Source organism: Acanthopagrus latus, chromosome 15, assembly GCF_904848185.1.
Source record: "Acanthopagrus latus isolate v.2019 chromosome 15, fAcaLat1.1, whole genome shotgun sequence".
NCBI classification, from domain to species: Eukaryota; Metazoa; Chordata; class Actinopteri; order Spariformes; family Sparidae; genus Acanthopagrus; species Acanthopagrus latus.
In genome coordinates, this window is record NC_051053.1 from 19794052 (window position 1) to 19817140 (window position 23089).

The window sequence follows — 23089 nt, forward strand, 5'->3', positions numbered from 1 at the left end:
GAATTTCCCCGCTGAGGGTTCAATAAAGTCTTATCTTATCTCAGCTTTGCGCTTCACACAGATGCCACTGGTTTCCATGTAGAGCTAAAACACGATAACACTAACAATAACTATTATTAGTAGAAGCGCCCACATGAACTACAGAATGGGTCTATTAATGAAATATTTACAAAGGATGGAGGATTAAAGGTAAAAGGTTCATTCGTTTGTCATTTTACAACACACAGGGTTGTAAGCTGATGCTGAGATTAAAGGAGCACTATGTAGTTTCACGAAAGCTATTTCAGTCAGAAGAAACAGATGTTCATTGACAGTTTTTGAATGTGTAAACAAACTAAATACACAAACTCAAACTGACCTTAAAGTTAAAATAACAATTTCATACTGTTTTACTGTTGTTTATTCAGTTACAGAACAAAAGAATATTTCTGATTTTGTATTATTACATAATTAATACTGTAAATATTAGTTTAGTCATTCTGAGTGACTATTTCTTAGTGGCCCTTTAAGACCCCATATTTAAACATCAGTTGCAACTTTTATTGTTTGACAGTCAAGTAAATATCATTTTTAAAAAGACAACATATCAAAGATGGTTAATGTAAAGTGTAAATGCAAACATTTTGGAGAATGTGCGGTTGAACAATGCAGAGGTGGACTTTGCTGCAAGAGTGTGGTGACGAGTTTATGTGACTTTTCTACTTTTATTATCATTACTTTTTTTCTTCAATGTGTGAAAGTTGAAGTTATATTTTAAGTGGGCATGAATTCAAGCTGGTGGTAAACAACAAACTTTTTTTTTTTTTTTCAAAACACAGAGTGCTCATCTTCGTTATAGACGATCTCTGCCGCCCTCTCCCCAGCAGCAGCGGCAGTACTGTTGGAGCCCGTCCTGGATCAGTGGCGATGGGCTGAACGGCAGAGAGGGACCGACCCACCGATAACACCACCGACACCAGCAGCCGCGGAGTGTAGCAGAGAACAGAAGGGAGAGACTCGGGTAAGTTCACCTGGGACGCTGAATAATTACGCTAAAAGCAGATGAACCTGGCCGTGTTGTTGCGCAGTGCTGAAGTTGCCAGCTGTGTTTTCCAGGAGGCCGTTGAGACGAGTCGTCAGTTAGCTAGGTGAGGTGACCGTGCGTGTCGAAACTTCTTTGCTAGATGAAAATGAGCGAACCACTAAAGCTCTGTTGTTTATAGCGGCGTCCAAAAACACACGGATATCAGTTTTGATGTGGTGTATTAATATCCCGTCGGACGGTGTTTAACATTAGTGAATGTGTGCTGTGAAGTGGTTGCTAATAGAGGGCTAACCTGAGCCGTTGCTCCCCGGTTAACTTCAGGCCAGCGCAGCTCGGAGTCGCCGATGTTGCTAACACTGTATTTTTTGGGGGGTGCAGTCTGACGAGCTTCACCTTAGCTAACGTTAGCTAGTTTGGTGTTGTTATAGCCAATTTTGTAGCGTCAGGTCAGGGTTTTTTGTACATCCTGACAGGAACATGGAGGCTGGTTGGCTTGTTCGGTCGTGTGTTTCAGCAACTAAAGTCACAGTCAAATGTTACTGGAGAGCATCAAACCGTCATTAGCATCGCTGCTGGGTTGAACAGGACCCCGCCGGTCGTATGTGCTGCTTTCAAAGACCGACCCCGACCAGAAATGACTCTTTCCAGCTCAACCGGAATGACCTGTCTCCACCTCTGACCTGTAGACCATCCCAGCCCATTCCACACATGGTCTAATTACTTTCATACCTCAATGTTTTGTTTTTGTTTTTGTTTTATGAACCCTAAGGATTTAATTTTTTGCCCTTTCTGAAACTAAATGCACAACTAACTTCTGCTGTAGTTTAGGACGATTGTTCTCCATAAGCACAGTTTACCCAAAAATGAAGATTGCACTACACTGATGGAAGGTCGGGTGAATTTTTTTTGTTGTCCACGAATCATAATCTGGCTCCATTTTTTCCCCCCAATTCAGCATAATTCCAAAACTAGGAAACTAGGAGTTGCCCGATCTGGCTTTTTCAGGGCTGATACTGATTAGTAGTATTCAAGGAGACTTAAAATTGATATTCATTTGCACTAAAATGGAAATCTTTCCATCAAAGCTCAATTCACTCAAGCACTGTTTTGAGGTACTTTACTTTAGGATTTCCCTTTTCTGCTACTTTATACTTCCTCTCCACTACATTGATGACTTGAGTTACTTTGCCGATTCAGATCATTCCGTGTCTCTAGGCTATTCACTGTGATGTGTTATCAGATATTGTTGTGCGTGGGAGGTTGCTGCATCAGAGCCAAAGGAGCACATTTTGAATTTGTTTTATTTTATTGGCAATCTGACAGATAAAAAAATTACGGTCTGCTCTTGTCAGAAATCAGGAGATCCCAGTTTGATTTGCAAAGATATTTACACCCTCACTTGCTCTTGCACCCACCTCAGACATTGTTCATTTTAATGCTTTTATTTTAAGAACATCTCTTCAATTCAATTCGGGGCCTCAGGGCTTCCAGAGGTTTGGCAAACGTTGGACGAGCTGTATGGAGCCATTTAATGTTTTTGTTAGTTTGCTCTGTCACTTTTTAAAGCGACTCCCCATCCACTTCAGCTGTTCAGGAGCGAGCTGTGACGCTGTTTTGCTGTGAAGCTACAGAAATGTTTTGTAGACCACGAAACTTCACCCGACTCCTAATAAGAAAAATACATGTTCTCTTTTGGGGGAACTTGTGAATAACACAAGTGTCCTCCAGCTGTTGCTTGACTTCCAGTATCATGGCAGTGATCTCAGATCATGAAAGGAGAGTGCTGACCCTCTTCTGGTCTATCCAGCTTGCCTTCAGTGTTGTTTTATGGCCTGTCCTGTGTGACCAGTTGGCTGCCATGTGATGAAGACAAAGCCTTCCTGCAAATGTAAAGAGTGACTTTACTGGGGGAATGTTTGACCAACAACAGATAGTTAACTCGTATCTCGTAGCTTTATCCAGTCTTCCTCAGAGTTAGACCTTTGAACTTAGATGTTTTTTGTTTTTTCTGGTTCATACTTTGTAGATTTAATTTAGTCTATCAGTGTATCTCTCTGACTTTCTCCTGTTCAGTGTCATGCATGTTACACAGGAAGCATTGCTCTGTAGCCTCCCACCCAAAGAAGCCCGGCAATGATCTGTTTTTGAAGTATCCTGGTTATGTGCTGGAGCATGTACATATAATATCCTGGCTTCAGAAAAAAACAAATATACTATCAGGACTAGTCAAATAGAAACTTTGGATTTGGCGAGTGTTTGTTCTCATCACAATGAATGGGGCCATAATTAGTCTGTAAAAAATTTGAATAATAGTTATCATGATAAATTATTCAGTGAGACTAAAATAAATGTAGAAGACGGACACATGGTTATGCAGATTTTGTTGTCTTCAAAGGTTGTAAGATGAATTGTATGAGAACTTTAATTACTGCTTTAATTACTGGTGATTAAACAAAAAAGCCAAAACCACAAGTAAATCTGAGTCCATCTATACCTGCTGAGGTAACTAATCACAGACTGCAGTGACTGACAATCAGAAAAGCTGCATACTGTTGTGACCATGTGTACAGAGACACATTAATAACCAGGTTTCTCAAATTCCACATTAGCATATCCAGAATATGATAAAAAAACTGGGATACTGGTTTGTATTTGAATGTACTGTTTGACATGAGTGTAGCATTCACCCGATCATCTCTTCGTAGGTAGCTGGAATTTGTTTATATTTGAGTATGAAAAATCGATTTTATGTCAATCTGATGGACGCTAATTGCATATATGTTGGCTGTTGTGAATAAACATGTCAGGATGATTTAGAAAATGTCTCTATTTCATTGTCTAACAGAGAGCACTCACATGTTTTTAAGCTGACAGGTGATTCTGCTTACAAACAGTTGATTATTTACACATACGATAATGAGCAGTATATTATCATTCATTTAGAGGTGAATTTCTGTCCACCTGTCGAATGTTGGTACAGTATTCGCCCTCTTGTGGCTCTGTTTTTGTTCTGCCCAGGGAAATATCTGACTTTTTTATTGCAAAATTCTCCAAGATGTTCACCAGGTAGTCACTACCTGCATCTGTATACCGTTTGGTGTGGAGGAGTCACTGTATAATACTGACAACAGCTGCCTGATGGGCCAAAAAACACGGCGCTATACAGTAAGAGCCGTGAGAATAAACCAAAATGGTTAAATTATATATTACCGCATCATCCACTGCATTATTGCATCATTGAAACTCTTAAATCTTACCTTAATTATCCGGTGTAGATCTTACTATAATTAACAAACCTATTTCTCTGGGTTAAATTTGAAACTAGCACACCAATTTACCTGTACTTGAACAAAAAGCTTATGCGCACAAAGTTGCCGTCAACTTGCCGCAGTTTTGTTTCGCACTTTCTCTGACATCTGTTTCTGCATCACAGAAATGCAAGTGCATGCACGCAGATGAACTTGTGTACAGCCCCTAATTTACATGATCACTAAACTTGACAGAGCCTCTCACTCTCACAAGACAATAGCTGTTTGTGTGGTGTTGAGATAGTCGCCTCTGACAGCGTTGCTCCTTTCTCGTGCCTGTGTGTCAAAAGGGATGACTCGGGTCGATGCAGGGCCTAACTGAGATGCTCTCAGCTCAGAGTCCATGCACAACAACCGGGTCTTTTGTCCCTGCTTTGCCCCCATCCACCCACACAGTGCTCATAATGTCCTGGAGAAAGAGCGTCTTTATCTCTGCTTTCCAAAGACTCATCTCAATCACATATTTTAGGCTCGGTGCAAAACGACAGCAGCTTAAACAGGCTAATACGACAATATGCCTACAGTAATGCTGTGCCCACCCACACAGGGTTTGAAAGTGCGACATGCTTGCTTTCACACTCGTAGAGCTAAACAGATGTCCTCTAATCATTTACTTTTTTGTTGACTTTCAGAGAGCTGTAGGTTTCAGGGATGTGTCAGACCTCAGCAGGTTAAACATTGCACATTCTCTCCCGTGCCGCTCCTGAGGGCGTTTCTGTTGTGTCTTTTTGTCGAACATGGCTGAGCTCAGTGGTCTTTATATATTTATTTACATATTTATTTATTTTTTGACCGTGCTGAAGTGGGTGCTCAGCTGTGGAGGGAGGGGATAGAAGGGGCCGGCCGGAGGCTTGCCAAATCGGATGAGAGAGCGGTTGGGGAGGAGATAGCACAGACCGTGAGAGAGGAGAGGACTGCAAGAGGGAGAAGGGAAGAAAGAGAGCGAGCCAGGGTGGGTGGAGGAGGTAGAAGAGAGAGTGACAGTGTGTTACAGGAGAAAAAACAGAGAGAGCAAAAGAGGGAGAGAGAGTGGGTGAGGCTGATATAAAAGGATAAAGGCGGGGTTGTGGTTTGTGTCACATGATCCCCCTGGCAGGCTGTAGCCTAGTGAGCTCCAGGTGGCAGAGAGACCAGAGATACAGTCGATACAGAGAGAAAGAGAGAGTGGGACATGCTAGGATGGCTCACCACAAAGACAACTGAAATTCCTCATTCATCCCTCCCTCCTCACACATCTCTCTTTCCACTCTTTTCTCTCTGTCCTTTAGGAATTTTTTCCCGGTCCCACTTGCCCCCGCTCCTCTTGACTCCCGGCCCCAGCAGGCCAGGGAATGTCCCGGTGGCGAAATGCCTTACGTGGACCGACAGAACCGCATCTGTGGCTTCCTGGACATAGAGGAGAACGAGAGCAGTGGCAAGTTCCTGCGTCGGTACTTCATACTGGACACGCAGCAGGGAAGCTTGGTGTGGTTCATGGACAACCCGCAGGTAATTACACAGGGCTGTGCTAGCTTAGCTCTTAGCTTTATTTTGGGGACAAAATCCTCCAGGTAACTGGTAACTGCACAGACTGATGTTTAAGTTGTTGACGGGCAATTTTCAGACAAGTGCATGCCCCCTAACTGTTAATTAGTTATCGGATTGGAAAATCAGCTCTCATGCAGCTGTTGCTAACTGCAGGCCACTTCTAGCTAAACTGTCGTCATTCATTATGAACACACAGCTTAGTTCAGGCAAAATGTTTCCATTGCCAGACGGCTGTACAAGGATGGGAGAACTTGTATTATGTTATTCCAGTTGACAGCAATTAGAAAGTGCATATTACAGGCACAGGAATAGGTCAGGGCTAATGCTGTTAGCTAACTATCATATAACCACTTGTGTAAATCTAGTCAGAATGACTGTAGGAATAACTACAGACTAACTAGTCTAACTCAAAACCTGGGATTATTTTTTTTGTCTTGTTTTCGTCAGGTGTAAAGGAATGATATTTGCACTGACTGATATTTGCATGGGTCATCATTTTCTGCTCGATGACCTTCGGTGTCAAAGTTATTACATTGTTACTCTCCTCTTGGTTTGTACATCATACTGGTTTGGCGATGCTGTATTTGTAAGTGCGCTGTTACATTAAGTATTCATAAATCATGTAGTGCAGGAGAGATTTTGAATAATTCAGTAAGTCCCTTTCTTTTTATAGATTGAAGAAGCTTAAATTTTAATGACATTAAATTTGGATCCCCTAGTTTCGGAAGCGCAGCAAGAAACTGAAATTAACTCTCATGGAACGCATCCAAAGTAGAGTTAGGCGATAGGTCCTATATTTAGGCTATTGCAATACATATATCTCTGTTTTTAAATATTCTCACAAGCACTTTATAAATGCTAGGACTGGTTAACAGAATCATAATACTTTTGACCAAATACTTGAAAAGCGATATTGCGACAATTTTATAGGGATGACTATTTGAAGGAAGTTCACTGTAAAAACTTTAAAACCAGACAGAGATAACACCATACCACGATGAATTATAGCTTTAAATCAAACTGTACAAGCTCCTCAATATTGAGTTGCATTGCTGAACTTGACTTCACACTCACATAACAGTAATCTACAGTTACCTTTAGTAAAGGTGTGAATGGTCAGTTTTAGCTTTCTTGTTTACATATCTTGTTATTTTTCCTTTCTCCTGCAGAACCTGCCTGTTGGTGCAGACTGTGTTGGCTCTCTCAAGCTCACCTACATCTCTAAGGTAAAAAAAAAATGATATTACCACTGAATCTAATCCAACACAAATATGATATGATTTTCTAGGAATAGAATTAATTTACAGTATTTGGTTGAACTGATAAAATGAGATTAGATTAGCCTTTATCGTCTCCCTCGGGAGAAACGTGTCTGGGCAGCTAACAATTGTGAGCTTTGTCCTTCTTTTAGGTCAGCGACGCCACAAAGCTGAGGCCGAAGGCAGAGTTCTGCTTTGGTAAGAAAACACAGATCATCCCTGCTACCTGTTACTGATTTCAATATTAAATAGCGTAATGGAGGAATACGGTCAACGAAATGTATAAACCTATTTAGAAATAAATGGTATTTATCATATTAAACAGTCACTATCTTCCAACAAACATCTTGATAATGTACTGGATTTTAAAAAGGCAAACATCAGCATCGCATGTTGACAAAGCTGAGTCCACCTAATATGACTTAATGGAGGAATGTTTGTTGACTTTCTCTGCCCTCTAAACTTGGTCAAGCACTGCTCTCCACATACTCTCTCCACCATTGACCAAGCAGCCTTGTTCAACAGTGTCTGTTTTGCCAACACACAAAGATGCAGGAGGCCACAGTGGCTAACGATCTACGTTTGTGTGGATCAGCTATTTTAGGATTGTTAGTGACTTTCAGGTTTTATCACCTTAATCTGTGTTGGCACCTGATAAGTTTTCCTGGATCATTTTCCTGGACATTTCTCCCAAAAGGTCTGTTTAGCATTGAATGTATCATCCTTAAGACATTTTAGACATGTTGAATGCACCCACAAATATTAGCAGAACCTTTTTAAAATGTTATAAACCCTGATTATTCACATCAGGTCTTCACTGTGCTGTGCCTTAATCCTGCACTTTAAATGGCCAGGAGGGGGCTACCTCACTGCTTTGTGAGAGAACTGTGATTGTATGTAAGCTTATGAGAAAATTATCCTACTTCTCAATTGGTTTATCACCTCAATAAACAGTTTCCTGATGAGTTTATGTCTTAATCACTAGTTTCAAGCCTTCTTCAATACAGCAAAAATATCGAAATCTCAGTTTTGGAAAGTTAATTGTTGAACACATTCCCCCCAATTTCAGCATCAGACAGGTTATATAATATATATAATATCTACACAATTGTTCTTCACCTGGTCAGGACTGGAATGACAAGTGTTGAATAAATCTGAACCACCATCACATTATTTAATCATAAAAATGTCCATTCCCTGTTTACAAGCCCCTCTCCTCTTCCTATATCTGCTTCAATAGCAGGAAACACTAGCTTTTGACTCCTGTGCCTTTTGTGTGTCCTGCTGTGTATGCGCACTAGTTGCCTTGTTGAGGTTTCAACAGGATGTCGGCATCCTAATCGGAACCTGATTCGGAGATGTATGATGTTATTTTTAAACTGCAGTTTGTGTGCCACATGTTCTGCTGATGTCTATGAATCCTGCTCCCCCCTCCCTTCCTACATCTAGCAAGAAACATAGAAGATGAATTTAGAAACATTAGGTAATTTCCGTCACACTTACTGATCGTTGTACAGTAAGAAAAGAGAGCTTTGATGGCAGCTCATGATTGATGATGGATATAAGTCTGTTCCTTGCATTTTGGTGCAGTTTGCTGCTTGGCTGCATTTTGCCACTCACATTTAAAAAAGAAAAAAACATGATTTAACCATAAGATTAAAAATCTCTTTTTCAAGGCAGTTCTGGCACAGACAGGCAGCAGCACAAGTTAAAACAAGCATTAATACACAGATTTGAAATAAAAAAGGGACAGTATTACAATATATAACATCCCAAGGAACAAAGTGCTACTACAAGCCATGTATCAAATATATCAGTTTAAGCACTGACATCCCAATGATCCTGTCTCAAAGTCTTTCAAATGGATTTATAAGTACTGAGAGAAATCATCTTGGATCTTGGATTTGTGCAGTATACTCTGTCTGAGGGGGCAGACACATGGTTTTATAATGTGTAACTATGAGTCAGATCTGATAGCATTCCTCCCAGAGTTGTCCTCCCATTGCCCATGAACCCACAGCACTTTCACCACTTCCAAGCGGTTTACCTCCCCTAAACACACAGTGGACACATTTGAAGGTTGGGTCAATTCATGGTGGTGATCCGAAAGAGAACAGCCAGACAGATTTATTTACATGGAAGTGGAAAGAAGAGGGAGAGCAGGGTCTTGCATCTGTCTGAAAGCTGGACCAAACACACAGACACAGAACAAGGAAGAATGATCTTCATTGTGCCACAGAGTTTGAGCTCTCAGTGCCTTTTCTACAGCTCGCCCCCGCCAGATTTACCAGTCCAGCTTTAATGTAATTTATTCGCATGGTGTGGAAAGGAACTAGAGGAGACACAAGGACGGTTTGAGCTGCAGAATCGAAGGATTTATAGTAGAGAGAGAGAGAGCGAGAGAGAGAGAATGAGACACTTCACTTCTTTCGGCTCCTAAATCCTGATCCATAGCTAATCAGCATTTGACCCAAAAATTTCTTTGTGATTGAAAACTGGGTTTGCTCATGTTCACATGGGTGTGAAAATATGCAAGCATATTTAGTGGTTGGTAGCCGGGGGCTTTCTTTTTCTCCGTCATGGTTAGAAGTGGGTAGGTGGTGGCAGACTGAGGCAGCTGGATCTAGCTAGGTCATCGTCCACACAGAGGGGAGAGTGCTGCTGGTAGAGCGTGGGAGAGTCCTTTGGCTCGGTTGAGATTCCCTTCCAAAGAAATCTGCGGCCGTGATCTGTTCTCCTGACACTTCATCATATTTTATGTACAAGAAAGGCCAAAAGCCAACACCCTTTGTACTTGTAGGGCTTATTTCTATGTTGTTCACATTGGTCATAAAATGAGTCAGAGGATGTAGTGCAGAGAATATAATCTGACTCTGTAACTAAAGAGATCTGAGTAAACTTTTATTCTCTTTTGTTCCCACTGCTTTTTTTAATGATCTATTAGTCATCAATGCTGGGATGAGGAAGTTCTTCCTGCAGGCCAATGACCAGCAGGATCTCGTGGACTGGGTTAACGCTCTCAACAAAGCCACCAAGATCACTGTGAGACAAATGCACACACGCGCACACACACACACACACACAAATACAGATAAGACATCCAGTCCATCCCTGATTCGACTATACCGATCTGTTCTTTTTGGCTCTTGTTTTATCATTTCGAGGAACTTTTATTTCTTCCTCTTCTGTGAAAACAAATGAGGGGACTGTCAAGTAACTAGATAGGAGTGAGTCAGAGCATGACTAACAGGATGCTGTATTGTTCTACTGAGTGCTGGGATAAAGGACTGTTTCCATTGTTTTCCATGAGTTCTTAACCACGCAGAGAAGAAATGAGTATTAAATATGTTAAAGGCCTGTGACCTTTTATATACATGCAATTTACATACTCTCTTTGAACTATGGAGAAAATATATATTTTACAACCTAGAGCTGATTTCCAGAGGACACCTATTTCTCTTTAATATTAGTGTGTTTAAGTAAAAACTGTCCTAAAACTTCTGAACTTGTTTGTGTCTGTTAAGGTGCCAAAGTTGTCTGATGGACAGCAGAATGCAGAGAACCAGAAGGCTTTGCCAGATGTTGTAGGGCCCAAAAAACAAGTCTCCTACAAGACAGAGATTATTGGAGGAGTCCCCATCGTCACCCAGACACAGGTGAACACACCTGTACAGCAGCACACTACTTACATGCATGCACATTAGCATGCTGTTATAATATGTTATTATATATTGTTTGTTATGTGTTTACCTTAATAGATAAATGTATGTATATTCTGCCAAATCTCTCTTTTTTACTCAAAGTTCTGTCTAACAGGCGTTTAGCCTCAAGCACTTTGTGGTGTTGGAATCTAAAACATAAATTAGCCTTCAGACTACATAATGTTTGTTGGAATTACAATATTTCTGGTGTCCTTCACCCTCCAGCATGAAGGTTGTGATGGTGCAGACAGAGCGGAGCGTGAGGCCATGCATCGCTCCCACAGTCAGCTGCCGTACTTCCTGGGCAGGCCGACTCAGGAGCACACCGTCATCAAGTCGGGCTACTGCGTCAAGCAGGGAGCTGTGGTGAGTTTCTTCTGCTCGGTTGGTTCTGAGTTGGGTTGAGTTGGTTTCTCTCGGCCATCTGGTATCAGAGTTTTTCAATACAATAGCAATTCAGACTTTTACAACATCTTTCTTTGCCTTAATACTCTATTCTGAATCCACTTTACGTTCTGAACCTCGATATGCAGAACTGTTTATGATTTAACAGAAGTTATAGTTTGATACCCCTTTTCCACCAAAGGGAACTGGTTCTTGAGATGGTTCTCCTCAAGATTCTTGTAACCTTGCTGCTATGTAGGTAACCAACCCATGTTTCCACCAGTTTTGAGCAAAGTGATTGTAATCAACGATTGCCCATCAATGGAGGGCATTGCAAAATGCACAATGGAAGTAAACATTAGTAGCACGATGACAGATGGAATTGATTTCTCATAAACTTGTATTTTACTATGACAGATATTTGTTTTTATCCTGAAAACAAGCAACGATTAATCATGAGAAGATGCAGAAGACATACAGCCTTCTCCAGCCACTGTTTCCTGTAGAATATGATCAGCCCGCTGATGTCATCACAGTTTGCATTACAGGTCAAACCTGTTATTCTTTGGCTCCAGCTGGGAGTCTATTTATGCAACCAATTGATTTTGGTCCAACTGCAGTGAACATTTCAAAGTTAGTGGAAAAGGGTTAGAAGTGACGCCCACAATAATAATAATTCAAAAAATATATTTTGACTTTTTACAATTGAGAAATCTTTTCAGCTTCATTATCAGAATCAGAAATCCTTTAATGTCCTGCAGACGGGGAAATTTGTTTGTAATGGTAAAGAATTTGGTTTCAAAGGATTATAACTCATCCAGTGTGCACAATTCTGTACTTTATAAATGCCTACTTCCCCCTCCCCATAGAGACATTGGGAAAATATGTAGGAATTAAGTCATACGTAGAATATAAATGATAAATGATTTATGCCTGAACATCTTATCCCCCTTTTTTCCCCCAGATGAGGAACTGGAAACGACGATACTTCCTACTGGAAGAAAACTCGATGAGTTACTTCAAATCAGATCTGGTAATTGGCTTTGATTTAGAAGTTATGTGACGCCTCTAAGGAATGTTTTTCTTTTTTTATGGCTGATGCATGTGGATTGGACAGAGTAACAGCAAATACACACAGTACCGAGTTCTAACATGTTTTATCCGCAGTCTGTGGAATTCAATGCCTTCACCTTACATGTCCTGTCATGCCTTGTTCCCCCTGGTCTGTAGTAAACACACACACACACACTCACACGGTATGCAGTATTATCATGAGGACAGTCTGTGTGACTGTCCTCATGATAATACCGCACGTTTCATACCCCCGTCCTTCTCTGGGTCTGCCCTTATTTGACAGCTTTATCTGTCTATTTGGCTATCAACAGCCCCAAGGACACAGACTCTCTGTCTGCTGTATCAAATGGTCAGGTCAAGAAAGTGAGACCATCAGGGCTTTTAGTTAGCAGTCTGCTATTTCAGGGAAATTTCAGTCAGTCTTGTTTTTAAGCAACTTATTAGCCAAAACATTTAGTTATATTCTTGCAAATTATAATATGTGTGTTTCAGTTTTGCTTCTTTCAGTACTATAAAACCTTATTTTCTGGTATTTAGGAGAAGGAGCCTCTGAGAATGATCCCACTGAAGGAAGTTCACAAAGTTCAGGAGTGCAAACAGAGGTATTTAACATGTCCCAGCATTTTCCCATTGTACAGAAAAATGTCTTTATCCTGGAAGATGGTGTTTACATTTTCTGATGAAGATGTAGATGAGATAAATATGATCTGACTTGTTTTCCTCTTTTGTCTTAGTGACATCATGATGAGAGATAATCTGTTTGAAGTCGTCACCACATCAAGGACGTTTTACATACAGGTAGGATGTTCTCTGAGGTTTCAAGATTCTCAAACGAAAGCTTAAATCTTCCCACTCTACATCTTCATAAACACTCATTGTCCATATACCGTCTTTTCTTTCGTCTCCACCAGGCGGATAGTCCAGAGGAGATGCACAGCTGGATCAAGGCCGTCTCAGGGGCCATTGTGGCCCAGCGGGGTCCTGGGAGGTCTGCTGCCACAGTATGTGTCTTGCACTACAGTACAATGTTAACATAGTATGGATTGAAGTCTTTCTAAGTATTCATAAATCACAAACTTAAAGACCTCAGACATACCTGTTGAAAAGGGAAATTAATTCAGACTTGACTTAATCTTATTTGTGTAGAACTTGAGACTTGCTGGTTGTATGACGAGTGAAGTCAAGACTAATTACAAGAAGTTTTTGTGTTGTTTCACTCGTGTCGTTTACTGATCATTTCTTGCAGTTTTCTTGCTCTCACAAGAGCTCTTGAAATCCTTTTTGCAGAGCAGCAGAAACAGAAGGTTGGCGGTGTGTTTCAAGAGTTTAGCCGAAGGCAACCTGAAGAGGCTGTAGTAGTAATTACTAATCTGGAAACAAATAGATGAAACTTAATCCTGCTGTGTGTAGTCGACACCAATAGTTCCCAACTTCAGAACCGTGGACCAGAACGTTTGCCAGCAGGCCACAAGAAAGAATATGATTAGATAAAAAAGGAGATCATTATTTATGTTAACAGGACATTAAAGCCTGTATTTGCAGTATTCACCTTACATTTTGCAGAGTTTGTTCTGCATTTTCCTCACCCTTTCTTGTCACAACCCATCATACTATTCTTTGATGTTCTTTTAAGGAACATTTTTGGCCATGAAATGCCTTCAATCAGACAGTCGACAGTTGCTAGATGACAGGAAACGAGGGGAGAGACATGATAAATGACATTCAACAAACATCCCCAATGGGACACAAACTGCGTTAACCCGTGAACCACCAGGCGTCTCAGTACTGGCTTTAACTAAAGTACCTGTAGGTCAGTACAAGAAACAACTAGTGATGACAGACAGGTGTACGCTCCCAGACCACCAAATCTGTGCGAGCACAGAGACAGGCAGCTAAACTTTGCAGGTGAGAAGAGAGAAGTGAAGCAGCTCCTTAGTGCCAGTCTGCAGAGGAGACAGTGTCCTCTGCTGCAGTTGGTCCCTTCTGGTTAGCAAGGATTCATTCTCAACACCTCTGCGCTGTCTGTCTCTCTACAGTTCCCTCCTTCTTGCCTCCTGTGTTTCTCTTTCTCTCTTGCTTGTTTTTTCTCACCTCCTTCTTTCCTCTCCTGTGCCTCTTCTCTCAATCCTCTTTTCCCCCTTTCTTTCTCTCTTTGTCACGTTCTCTCCACCTCCTCCTCTCCCTGTGGGCAGACAGCCCATCTGCTCTAATACTGCTTTGCACTGTGTTGTTGCAGATGCGGCAGGCCAGACGGCTGTCGAACCCCTGTATACAGAGGTATACGTCCCGAATCGGGGAGTGCAGCAGCACGTATGTCAGCTCGTCTAAATCCCCCCTTTTAAACTATAAGTTCACCTTTTTTAATAACTGTTTTCCACTCACTGGCTGGCCCTTGGTGGTTGTAGACGTGATGAGAGCAGATCAGATCTGACGGCACATCTGATACTCCTTTTTTTTCCAAAGAACCAACCACATCCTAAGTATGGCTGTGATAACCCAACAAGCGCTCCTCCCTTCACGCCCTCGTCCTCGCTGCTTCTCTCATCCACTTCTCCTGCTTTTCTGTTTTTCAAGTTCAGCACAAAGTTTGAGCCCATTTCATTCAGTGTGCTGGTCTGATTATCCGCAGTTAAACCTGTAAAAAGACTCGAGGTGTGCTTGATTTAGCTTCTCGCATGTGATGACTGTCGCCTACGAGCATGGCATTTGAAATCAAGCACACACTGCAAGTCATATGTTGCTCAGGTACAGAATGACTCTGAACAGCTGGATTCTCCTAACCATCGGAAAAACTTTGCAGTCACTGCCTCCCTCCGTCCCTTTTAGCTTCACTTGCACCTCTCCTCACCATCATTGTGTAAAAGAATAAATAAATAAAGAGATACATGAGTTCATCCACAAGCTGTACACAAAATCCACTCACTGCATGACCTACCCGACCAGCTCAGCTATGAATACCTTAAGCCTGTTTCTATCGGTGTCTTTATTACTGGGTACATGTGTCTTTCACACCTTCTGTTTTTCTTCCCTTCATGCTCTGTTATCTCTGCAGTCTGCTGCAGCTGTGTACCTGTCTTAGATGTGTGACATCCTGCTTGTCTCTCCTCCTCCCTCCTGTTCGCTGCCTGTATGTTTTTTTCTCTTTCTTTCTCATACACACGATAATAAGATACTTGTTTTCCATGTTTAGTTCCTAAACATCTGTGTTTAATGTTGAACATTTTAACAGCTGTAGAAACAAGGGACTCCCCACTGCTGAATCCAAATGTCCAGACTCACAAATACACTGCTTAATTATTTATAAACGCGGTTTGTAAGAGAGTTTACTGTGTTGAAGAGCCTAATGGGACGTGTGTGAGTTATGTGGGAATATCTATTAATCAGGTGGTGATTGAGGGCAATTCTCTTTTCCAAGTCTTCTATGTGGAAGATTTTCTGACCCCCCATGATCTTGATTTTGGACATTTTGATTCAGCATAATAGCATCGTAAATACATGTGTGGCTTTCCCTTGGATTTTTAGACATGTTTGTGCCAGAAAACTGATGATTAAAAAATTGTGATGCTTCAGTAGATTTACTGAACGGGAGTTTTCAAAGCAAACTTGTGTGGGAGAAACTATGTGATCGTCAGGTCGACGCAGATATTTGTCTTTGAGTCTTTTGATGCTTTATAGCTGGGATGTTTCTGTAACCAACATCCCACCAGCTGATCAGTACCTACCACTTTCTGCTCAAAAATCTTTTTGCCGTTTCTTTTATTTCTTCCCATGCGTCCGTTTTGTGTTTCAGAGATTGAAATCTGACAATGACAAGCTGTGAAATAACGAGCAACAACCAACCACTGCTTCCTAAGGCACTCTGCTCCTCTGCAACCTGTTGAGACCAATACTAAAACCTGCTGACACTACTACCACTTCTCCCGCTACCTCTACTACTACTTCTACTACTCCTGCTACTACCACCATCTACACTCTCTAGCAATGCTACATTCTTCAGCACCTACAACCTTCAATACCCACTCTGCTAAAGCTGCATCAGGCCACACATGCTGGTGTTTATTCCAAGTCTGTAACTCACTTCCTCGCCTCTTAAATAAACATGCATATGAATTTTTTCTCTTTCCAAACTAACAACCACTCGTCTTGCTCTCTCTGTGTCCTCCTGCTGTTTCTGCTGCAGGAACACGGCAGCCGCTCCACTTTCTACCGCAGCCCCGCGGGTCCCCCCGTCCCTCGCTCGCCCATATCTGCCATGCCACCATCCTACCCAGAGTGGGGGACTGCTGTCACGTGCGGCACACGCCCGCAGCCTGGCGTGGGACAGCGAGCACTTCATGAGCCTGCTGCCACGGCCCAGTCACAGCCACACGCCAGCACGCCTGTCCCTGCAGGAGACGCGCCTGGCAAAGTGACCTGCGAACCGCCGGCAACCACCGTCAATGACCCGGAGGAGTCACCGTGGCGACGGCGGAGCAGCTTTGAGCCCCACATGCCCGAACCGCCCCTGGACCTGGATGACGCTGACCTGCCGGTGAGCCAGGTCTGAGCCGTCGAACTGGACGTTAAAACGTGTTAATCTGGATGGACACTCCACAGAGGAGGAGGAGATGGTGCACAACGAGTGTTTAAAATGGGCAGGTGTTGGTTTTAAACCAAAGCTGTTGGCGGATGACAGCGGACAACATCACAAACTCACGTTGAGCGCCTCCGTCAGTGCCGTCAGTGGGCCAGAGACATGTTGGGTCACCACTGAACTGCACACGTGTGCCAAAGACGACCCCGTCTTCACCCGCATCCCTCTGCCTGCCTGCTGTCTCATTTAACAAGCCTGTATTTATTTACTGAGAGTTGATGTTATCAACAAAACCACACATTTTATTTTACTTGTGCCGATTAGAATTCAATGAGAGAGCTTTATTTTAACCTGTACAGGCACAACGGTGTGATTGACGGCCTATGTGGGCGGAGGATGTTTGTAAACCACTTTGTGCCAAGAAAATAAGGGAGCTTTCAAGTGCAAGCTATTTCCTCTTGTCTGAAAAGAGTGTTTCAAACTGAGGACGGACTATTTCATCACCTCTCTAATCCACTAATTTAAACTGTGTGGTCCATTCATACACTCACTGTTGTCAGCCTGGATTTGTCTGCTATTGTTGGCCAGTGTTAGGAGTACGTGTCGAGCCTAGTCTGAGATCAAATCCTCACTCCAATACAAATACTAACTCATAGATTCGGGACCGGTCTAGAGTTAGACGCAGTTGAAAATATGTGTGTATGACCCAGTGTGTATAATAATAATAATAATAATGATGATGTTAATAATGATAATAATAAGACCACATGTGTTGCAGCCACATTGGCTTAAATTTCTCTTTTTATTTTTTCAGATATATCTGAGGGTTAAGTTGTTCAGTCATATAATGGAATCCTCACTTATGTTGACCACAAGCTTGAACTAGCTCACATGTACATCTACAGTAAAGTGGGAGACTGACTGTGCAGGAGCTCAAAAGAAAAACAACATTTTTGGAAGCTGTCACAGCACATGAATCTATTGAAAAACCTGAATCAGCCTGTTTGCAAACTACATTTAAGTTTAATCAGACTTTTCACGTTTGTGATACTTGACAATGTGGAAGAGGAACAAGAAGTACTTAAGAGTACACTTGTACACATTTTATATAAGTCATAGTAATAAAAACTTTAACATTAGGGCTGGATCTGTAATAGATCAGCTTCAGACACATGAGTTAACTAAACCTGCAGTTCTTGTTTGAAGATGATACTGTATGAACACCATGCATACATTTTGTATACAGAAACATTAAAGCTCAGACACTTTCATTGCATGTTAACATTTTAATAATTCCTCAGATTGTCTTTCTTTTTTAACAATGTTTAGTTTATCGAAGTTGTGTGTTTGCAGAATAGAGCTGGTTGTGTGCAGCAGATTTATTTTTTATATGCTTTTAGATGTTTTTTCTGATTGTTGTACCTGTGTTGCCAACCCAGCAGGAGGCAGCTGTCTCGTGGTTTTATCTAAAAAAAAAAAAAATCATCCCACTGTAGTCCTGCTAAATAATACACACTAATCTTTTTTTTAAAGTGCCTGCTTCATTTCAGCCCAGCAGCGTTCAAGCCTAGTTCACCCTCTTTCAGTCTGGTATAATTGGTTTGAATTGTCTCTATTTATTATGTGGATGACTTGAAAGAAATAAACACTGAAAATGTGTTCGGGTTTCCTGGAGTATCATTCGTCGGCGTGCTTTATTTACCTCCAAAGAGCACGGTTAGTCTGCGGAGGTAAAGTGGGAGGTGTAGTTTAGTCTGGAGGGAAAGAGATTCTGTTGCTGGAGTTTGTCACTCATCAAGGCTCCTTCTGCCCTCTTGTGGTCGGAGCAGAAACCTCACTCTGGTTCACTTCCATTAACCTGCTGTGGGCCGAATGAAAACACAAGTCATCAGTTATAGTTTAGTTGTCAGAACAGAAACTAGTGATATCAAGTAAAATCTACTTGAATGAAGTCATGACTAAAAGATCATAAAATATATGAATGAATACACTTTGAACTAAAGTCCTGCATTAAAAAATGTTAAATACAAGTTTGTGTTTAGTTTATCAGCCCAGAGATTGTTGTACAATAATGTTGTGTTATCTGATCGTTATCACGCATGCGTTAATGTTTGTTTACTCTTGTTGTTTATTTCTCTTCAAAACACAGTTTGGTGTCTTAATGATGCTTCATATACCATAAATTAATGTTTCTTTTACGTACAATTCTTACTCTGGACTCGTAACTAAAACTACACAGTACAATAACCCCCTGAGCTGTAGTAGGGCAGAAGTATAAAGTCCCTCAAATGTAACCTGCCCCCTGTGATGACACTCAGTAGTTGCACTAATATAGGAAAAGGAAGAGGAGTGTGTAGAATGAGTCCAGCAGGGACATAGGAGTGTAATGTGGAACCTGGCGCCTACACTACCCACAATGCAACTGAGCTAATGAGTGGCATCACTTGACAGGATTTATCAGATTGCACTCAGCCTCTTCTGGAGCCACAGAAGGCTTCACAATACTTCATTCACATCTGCAGTTGTACTCCACGACACCTGTGAACACAACACAGCTTTAAATGTGTGAAATTGGTGACGTTTGTTGTAACTACAGGCCTTGAACATCACATTATGTAAAATAGGTTTCCTCCACTGCATATACAGTCTGCGTTTTCTCTCTGACACCTGTACTAGTGTGTGTGATCTCCTCATCGGCTCTTATTGAGGTGCTTGTTACACATGTGGACTTAAGGAGTGAGGTCATGTTCACCTCTCCTACCTATATAGTTGTTTCTGCATGTGTACAGCTGTTGAGTACACTGAACGCTCTCTGTCTGCGCCCCGTCTTCACACACTCCACCTCAGCGCCTCATTGGAGGAGGCCAGACTTTGGTGTGGCTTCAGGCGAGGCCCCGTGTGGACTGTGAGAGGGGCCTCCCCAGCAGACTGGTGCGGAGAGATCACACAGACCTCAGTGGCGTCCATCCTCTGGTTACGCTCGCTGGCCTCGGTTGGAGATTGGGTGTTCCTCACAGATGAGGTTGTTTTCATCTGAGGATTTTCCCACCGTTTCTCGCCTCGGTGCTCGCGCTCCATGATGACGGGGCCCGATGCTGCTGCAGTGTCCTACAGCTGCTGTGTGTGTCTCTTGCGTTTTTAGATCAGTCGGTGACGTGAGGCCCAAATGTCTATTCTCAAGAATGAACTCTAAACAGTTGGTCCAAATCTGCATTCTTACACCCTCCCTGTTTCTCTGAGAGCCTCTGACTGCCCTCCGTCCCCCTCTACCCCTCTGTAATTGCCCTTCTGGATACAGAGGTTTGTGTTACCCTGAGCCCCAGCACACCACGGGGGGCCTGGTCCTTCCCTTCCCCAGCAGCATCCAGCCACATCATTTAAACCATTACGACCTGTGTGCCCATAATCAATCACATTGTATTGGGCCATTTTATGACACTGATTCATTGCCTCAGTGTTTACTGGGTTCTTTTACAGCTCACCACAGACATCTAAAAACCAAACAGAGATTTGTTGTTCGCCAACTGTAAAAAAAACCAACCTGTGTGTGTGTGTGTGTGTGTGTGTGTGTGCATGTGCCACATCAGCAAACAATCCAGAGAAACTGGTTTTCCATCGAGCGTGTGACACAAATGGTCACTGAAACACATATTCAGACCACTCTCTGACAGTTCTATTTATTTGGATACCCCCATAAGATGTTTATTCTCCCCAACACCACCACCAGCTCATAATAACCCACAGAGCAGGGAGGAGGATCAAAATAAATGGATTAATTATGCTCTCTTGCAATTTTCCAATTACAACAAATTTGGTCGTGTGAAAAGCGCCACATTAACTCCACACAATCCACCCTGCGTTTTTTTTTTCCACCACTAAATAACCATAAGGCTTGTGCGGCTGCCAGGAGTGACTAATTCATGAGGGGAGTAGTTAAAAACAACACGCAGGAAATAGGCCTGCAGGATGTGTGGAGGGCCGTGAGCATATAAAACATCTGGGCAGCCCCTCCCCCCCCTTCGCTACTGGGGTTTAATCCCTTGTTTTTATTTGTTTGTACATGATTAAATCAGGGGCCCACATCAGGAAACACGCCCCCGAGTCTCTTCCTGAGAGTCTGGCAGCTCCAGAGGTGCGCTGAGGTGACCTTCACCCTCTCACCCCCTTGTTCGGGGAAAGCGACAGAAAGAGGATTTTACGCACAACTCGGCGACTTTTCCCTGAAGTTCATGTGTCACAGCTCTGTAAAAATACCCGATCCCCGCTCGCGCGTAATTTCTGCTCTTTCCTCTCACGCTCAGTGCATCCACTGGCTCATCGCAGCGCAGCTCTTCCGCTCGGCGCGTCACCCAAACGCACCAATCACCACGCGTGTTGTGATTATCCCCGAAAAGTGAGTTGCTTTTTTTATGATGCGGTGCCAGCAACAACGTCAAGTCGCGTAATTGGCTGCGGCGGTGGAGTCTCTGTTAAATGCCTCTCCAGCTGAAGGAGTGACTCCCCCCCTCTCAGCACTACTGAGCTCTCTCATCCCATAACACTGCAAGCGGAGAGCGCACATTTGGAATCCTTTAAAAAACTTTCTATTTAACTTATTTGTTATTTTATTATTTTTTTTAGTCTGAACCATGTTTTGGTCGCTGTGCGTACTCGTCGCCTTTGCGTCCGTGCCGGCTGATGCGCAAATCACCGGCCGGTACACTGTCGGATGTCCTTCTCGCTGTGACAAGTCGATGTGTCCCCGGCTGCCAGCGGACTGCCAGGCGGGACAGACGCTCGACGCCTGCAACTGCTGCCTGGTGTGCGCGTCCGGCGAGGGCGAAGCGTGCGGCGGCAGCGGGAAGCTCGGGGACCCGACGTGCGCGGAGGGGCTGGAGTGCTCGGTCTCCGGCGGGGTGGGCTACACCGTGACGGTGCGGAGGAGAAGCAAGAGTGGGGTCTGCGCGTGCAAAACCACCGAGCCGGTGTGCGGGAGCGACGGGGTGTCCTACCGGAATATCTGCGAGCTGAAGAGGGTGAGCCGCCGGGCGCAGAAGCTGCAGCAGCCACCTGTTCTGTTCATTCAGCGGGGAGCCTGCGGGAAAGGTAACGCTCAGGTCGTCCAACAAGACCAACTCCAAAACATACTGCAAAGTCCAGAAGATTTAGTAGAAAGTTTGATGGTTTAGGATTGTTAGAACTTCCTGCTGACTTTTATTGTGAAACAAACATTTCAAGCAGGACAGAAGTATATTTGCTGTTGATTTCAAACAGGAGCCGCTGCAGTCTCAGCATGTGCCCAGGTACACTAGAGTAAGTCTGTACATTTGATTGCACACGGACCCTGATCCTCCAAGTCCTCACTGGACTCCACACAGATGTGAGCGCTGCACTCACTGGCGCACAATCCCCATGTGTTCAGGATAACAAGAGCCACCATTCAAGTGCCTTTTCCCCTTTTGTTCCTGCATTACAATTAGACACCATCAGATCAGAGGGCTGTTTTTTTTTTTTATTCTTCTTTCGCCTGGTTGAATGAAGTCATGAGCTCCCCTCCCCTCTGATATAAAGCTTGGTGTGATGGATTTTTCTCTGGCAGGCACAAGCAGCAGTCACATGGCTTAAATCCTGCTTTATTGTTTCATATAATACAGCCAGTGGCAGGCCAGCGAGCATGAGCTGCACAGAAAGGAATGTTTAAAGTCTGGTACGTGTGATATAGGCTGTTTTTACTAGGAAACATTTGATACATGGAGATATATGTGCGGGTGCTTTATCAGAGAGTCATGTGAACAGGGTTTCAGCGTAATCAGGGGAGCTAGGCAATAAACACACATCACTCCTGAAACAGCCCCAATGCGCATTTAATCACTGAGTCATTCATCATCATTAAAGCTACATGTGTTATATGTCTTAAAACCAGTAAAGTGCAGTTAAAAAAAAGTTCCTGAGAGTCAAAGTTACGGAAAAAGTTTTTCTGTTAGAATATAACATTGGTGAAAGTCACATATTGGAATAGCACTTCAGCAGAAGTCTTAAAGTATCTGACATGAAATATACTGAAGTATGTGTCAGAGGTACAAGTAAAAGTAAATTAAACATATTTACGTGTATGTATAAACGGTATTCTTGGCGTTGACTTGGTGACGTTATCAGCGTTGGCAGTATCAACGTTGGTGTTGTCATTGTTGGCATTAATTGGCGTTGGCTACGTCAGCGTTGGCTTTATTGATGCTGGCGATATCGACGTACCAGATATC

At 42.8% G+C, this 23089-nt stretch overlaps 2 protein-coding genes across 7 annotated transcripts in view; both read left to right on the forward strand.

Moving 5' to 3' along the window:
• Positions 1 to 842: 842 nt before the first annotated feature.
• Positions 843 to 18524, forward strand: LOC119033114 (pleckstrin homology domain-containing family A member 1-like). Of its 6 annotated transcripts, XR_005079156.1 has the most exons (15): positions 843 to 1000; positions 5601 to 5820; positions 7029 to 7085; positions 7271 to 7316; positions 10063 to 10160; positions 10643 to 10774; positions 11045 to 11185; positions 12168 to 12236; positions 12815 to 12879; positions 13012 to 13075; positions 13189 to 13278; positions 14514 to 14587; positions 15330 to 15404; positions 16068 to 16342; positions 16458 to 16597. XR_005079156.1 is itself a non-coding variant. In XM_037122748.1 (14 exons), the coding sequence occupies exons 2-14, from the start codon at positions 5680 to 5682 to the stop codon at positions 16687 to 16689; spliced, it is 1284 nt and encodes a 427-aa protein (XP_036978643.1). In that variant the 5' UTR covers positions 843 to 1000; positions 5601 to 5679; the 3' UTR covers positions 16690 to 18524. The 6 variants fall into 6 exon arrangements, 3 of the variants coding, with proteins under 3 accessions (XP_036978643.1, XP_036978641.1, XP_036978640.1); XR_005079157.1 differs by lacking the exon at positions 15330 to 15404; XM_037122748.1 differs by lacking the exon at positions 16068 to 16342 and having other exon boundaries at positions 16458 to 18524.
• Positions 18525 to 21280: 2756 nt separating this feature from the next.
• Positions 21281 to 23089, forward strand: part of LOC119033653 (serine protease HTRA1A-like) — a 30363-nt gene continuing 28554 nt past the window's right edge. Inside the window, exon 1 of the mRNA XM_037124030.1 lies at positions 21281 to 21935. Coding sequence (XP_036979925.1) covers positions 21479 to 21935 — 457 coding nt within the window. The 5' untranslated portion in view covers positions 21281 to 21478. The remainder of the gene's footprint in view (positions 21936 to 23089) is intronic.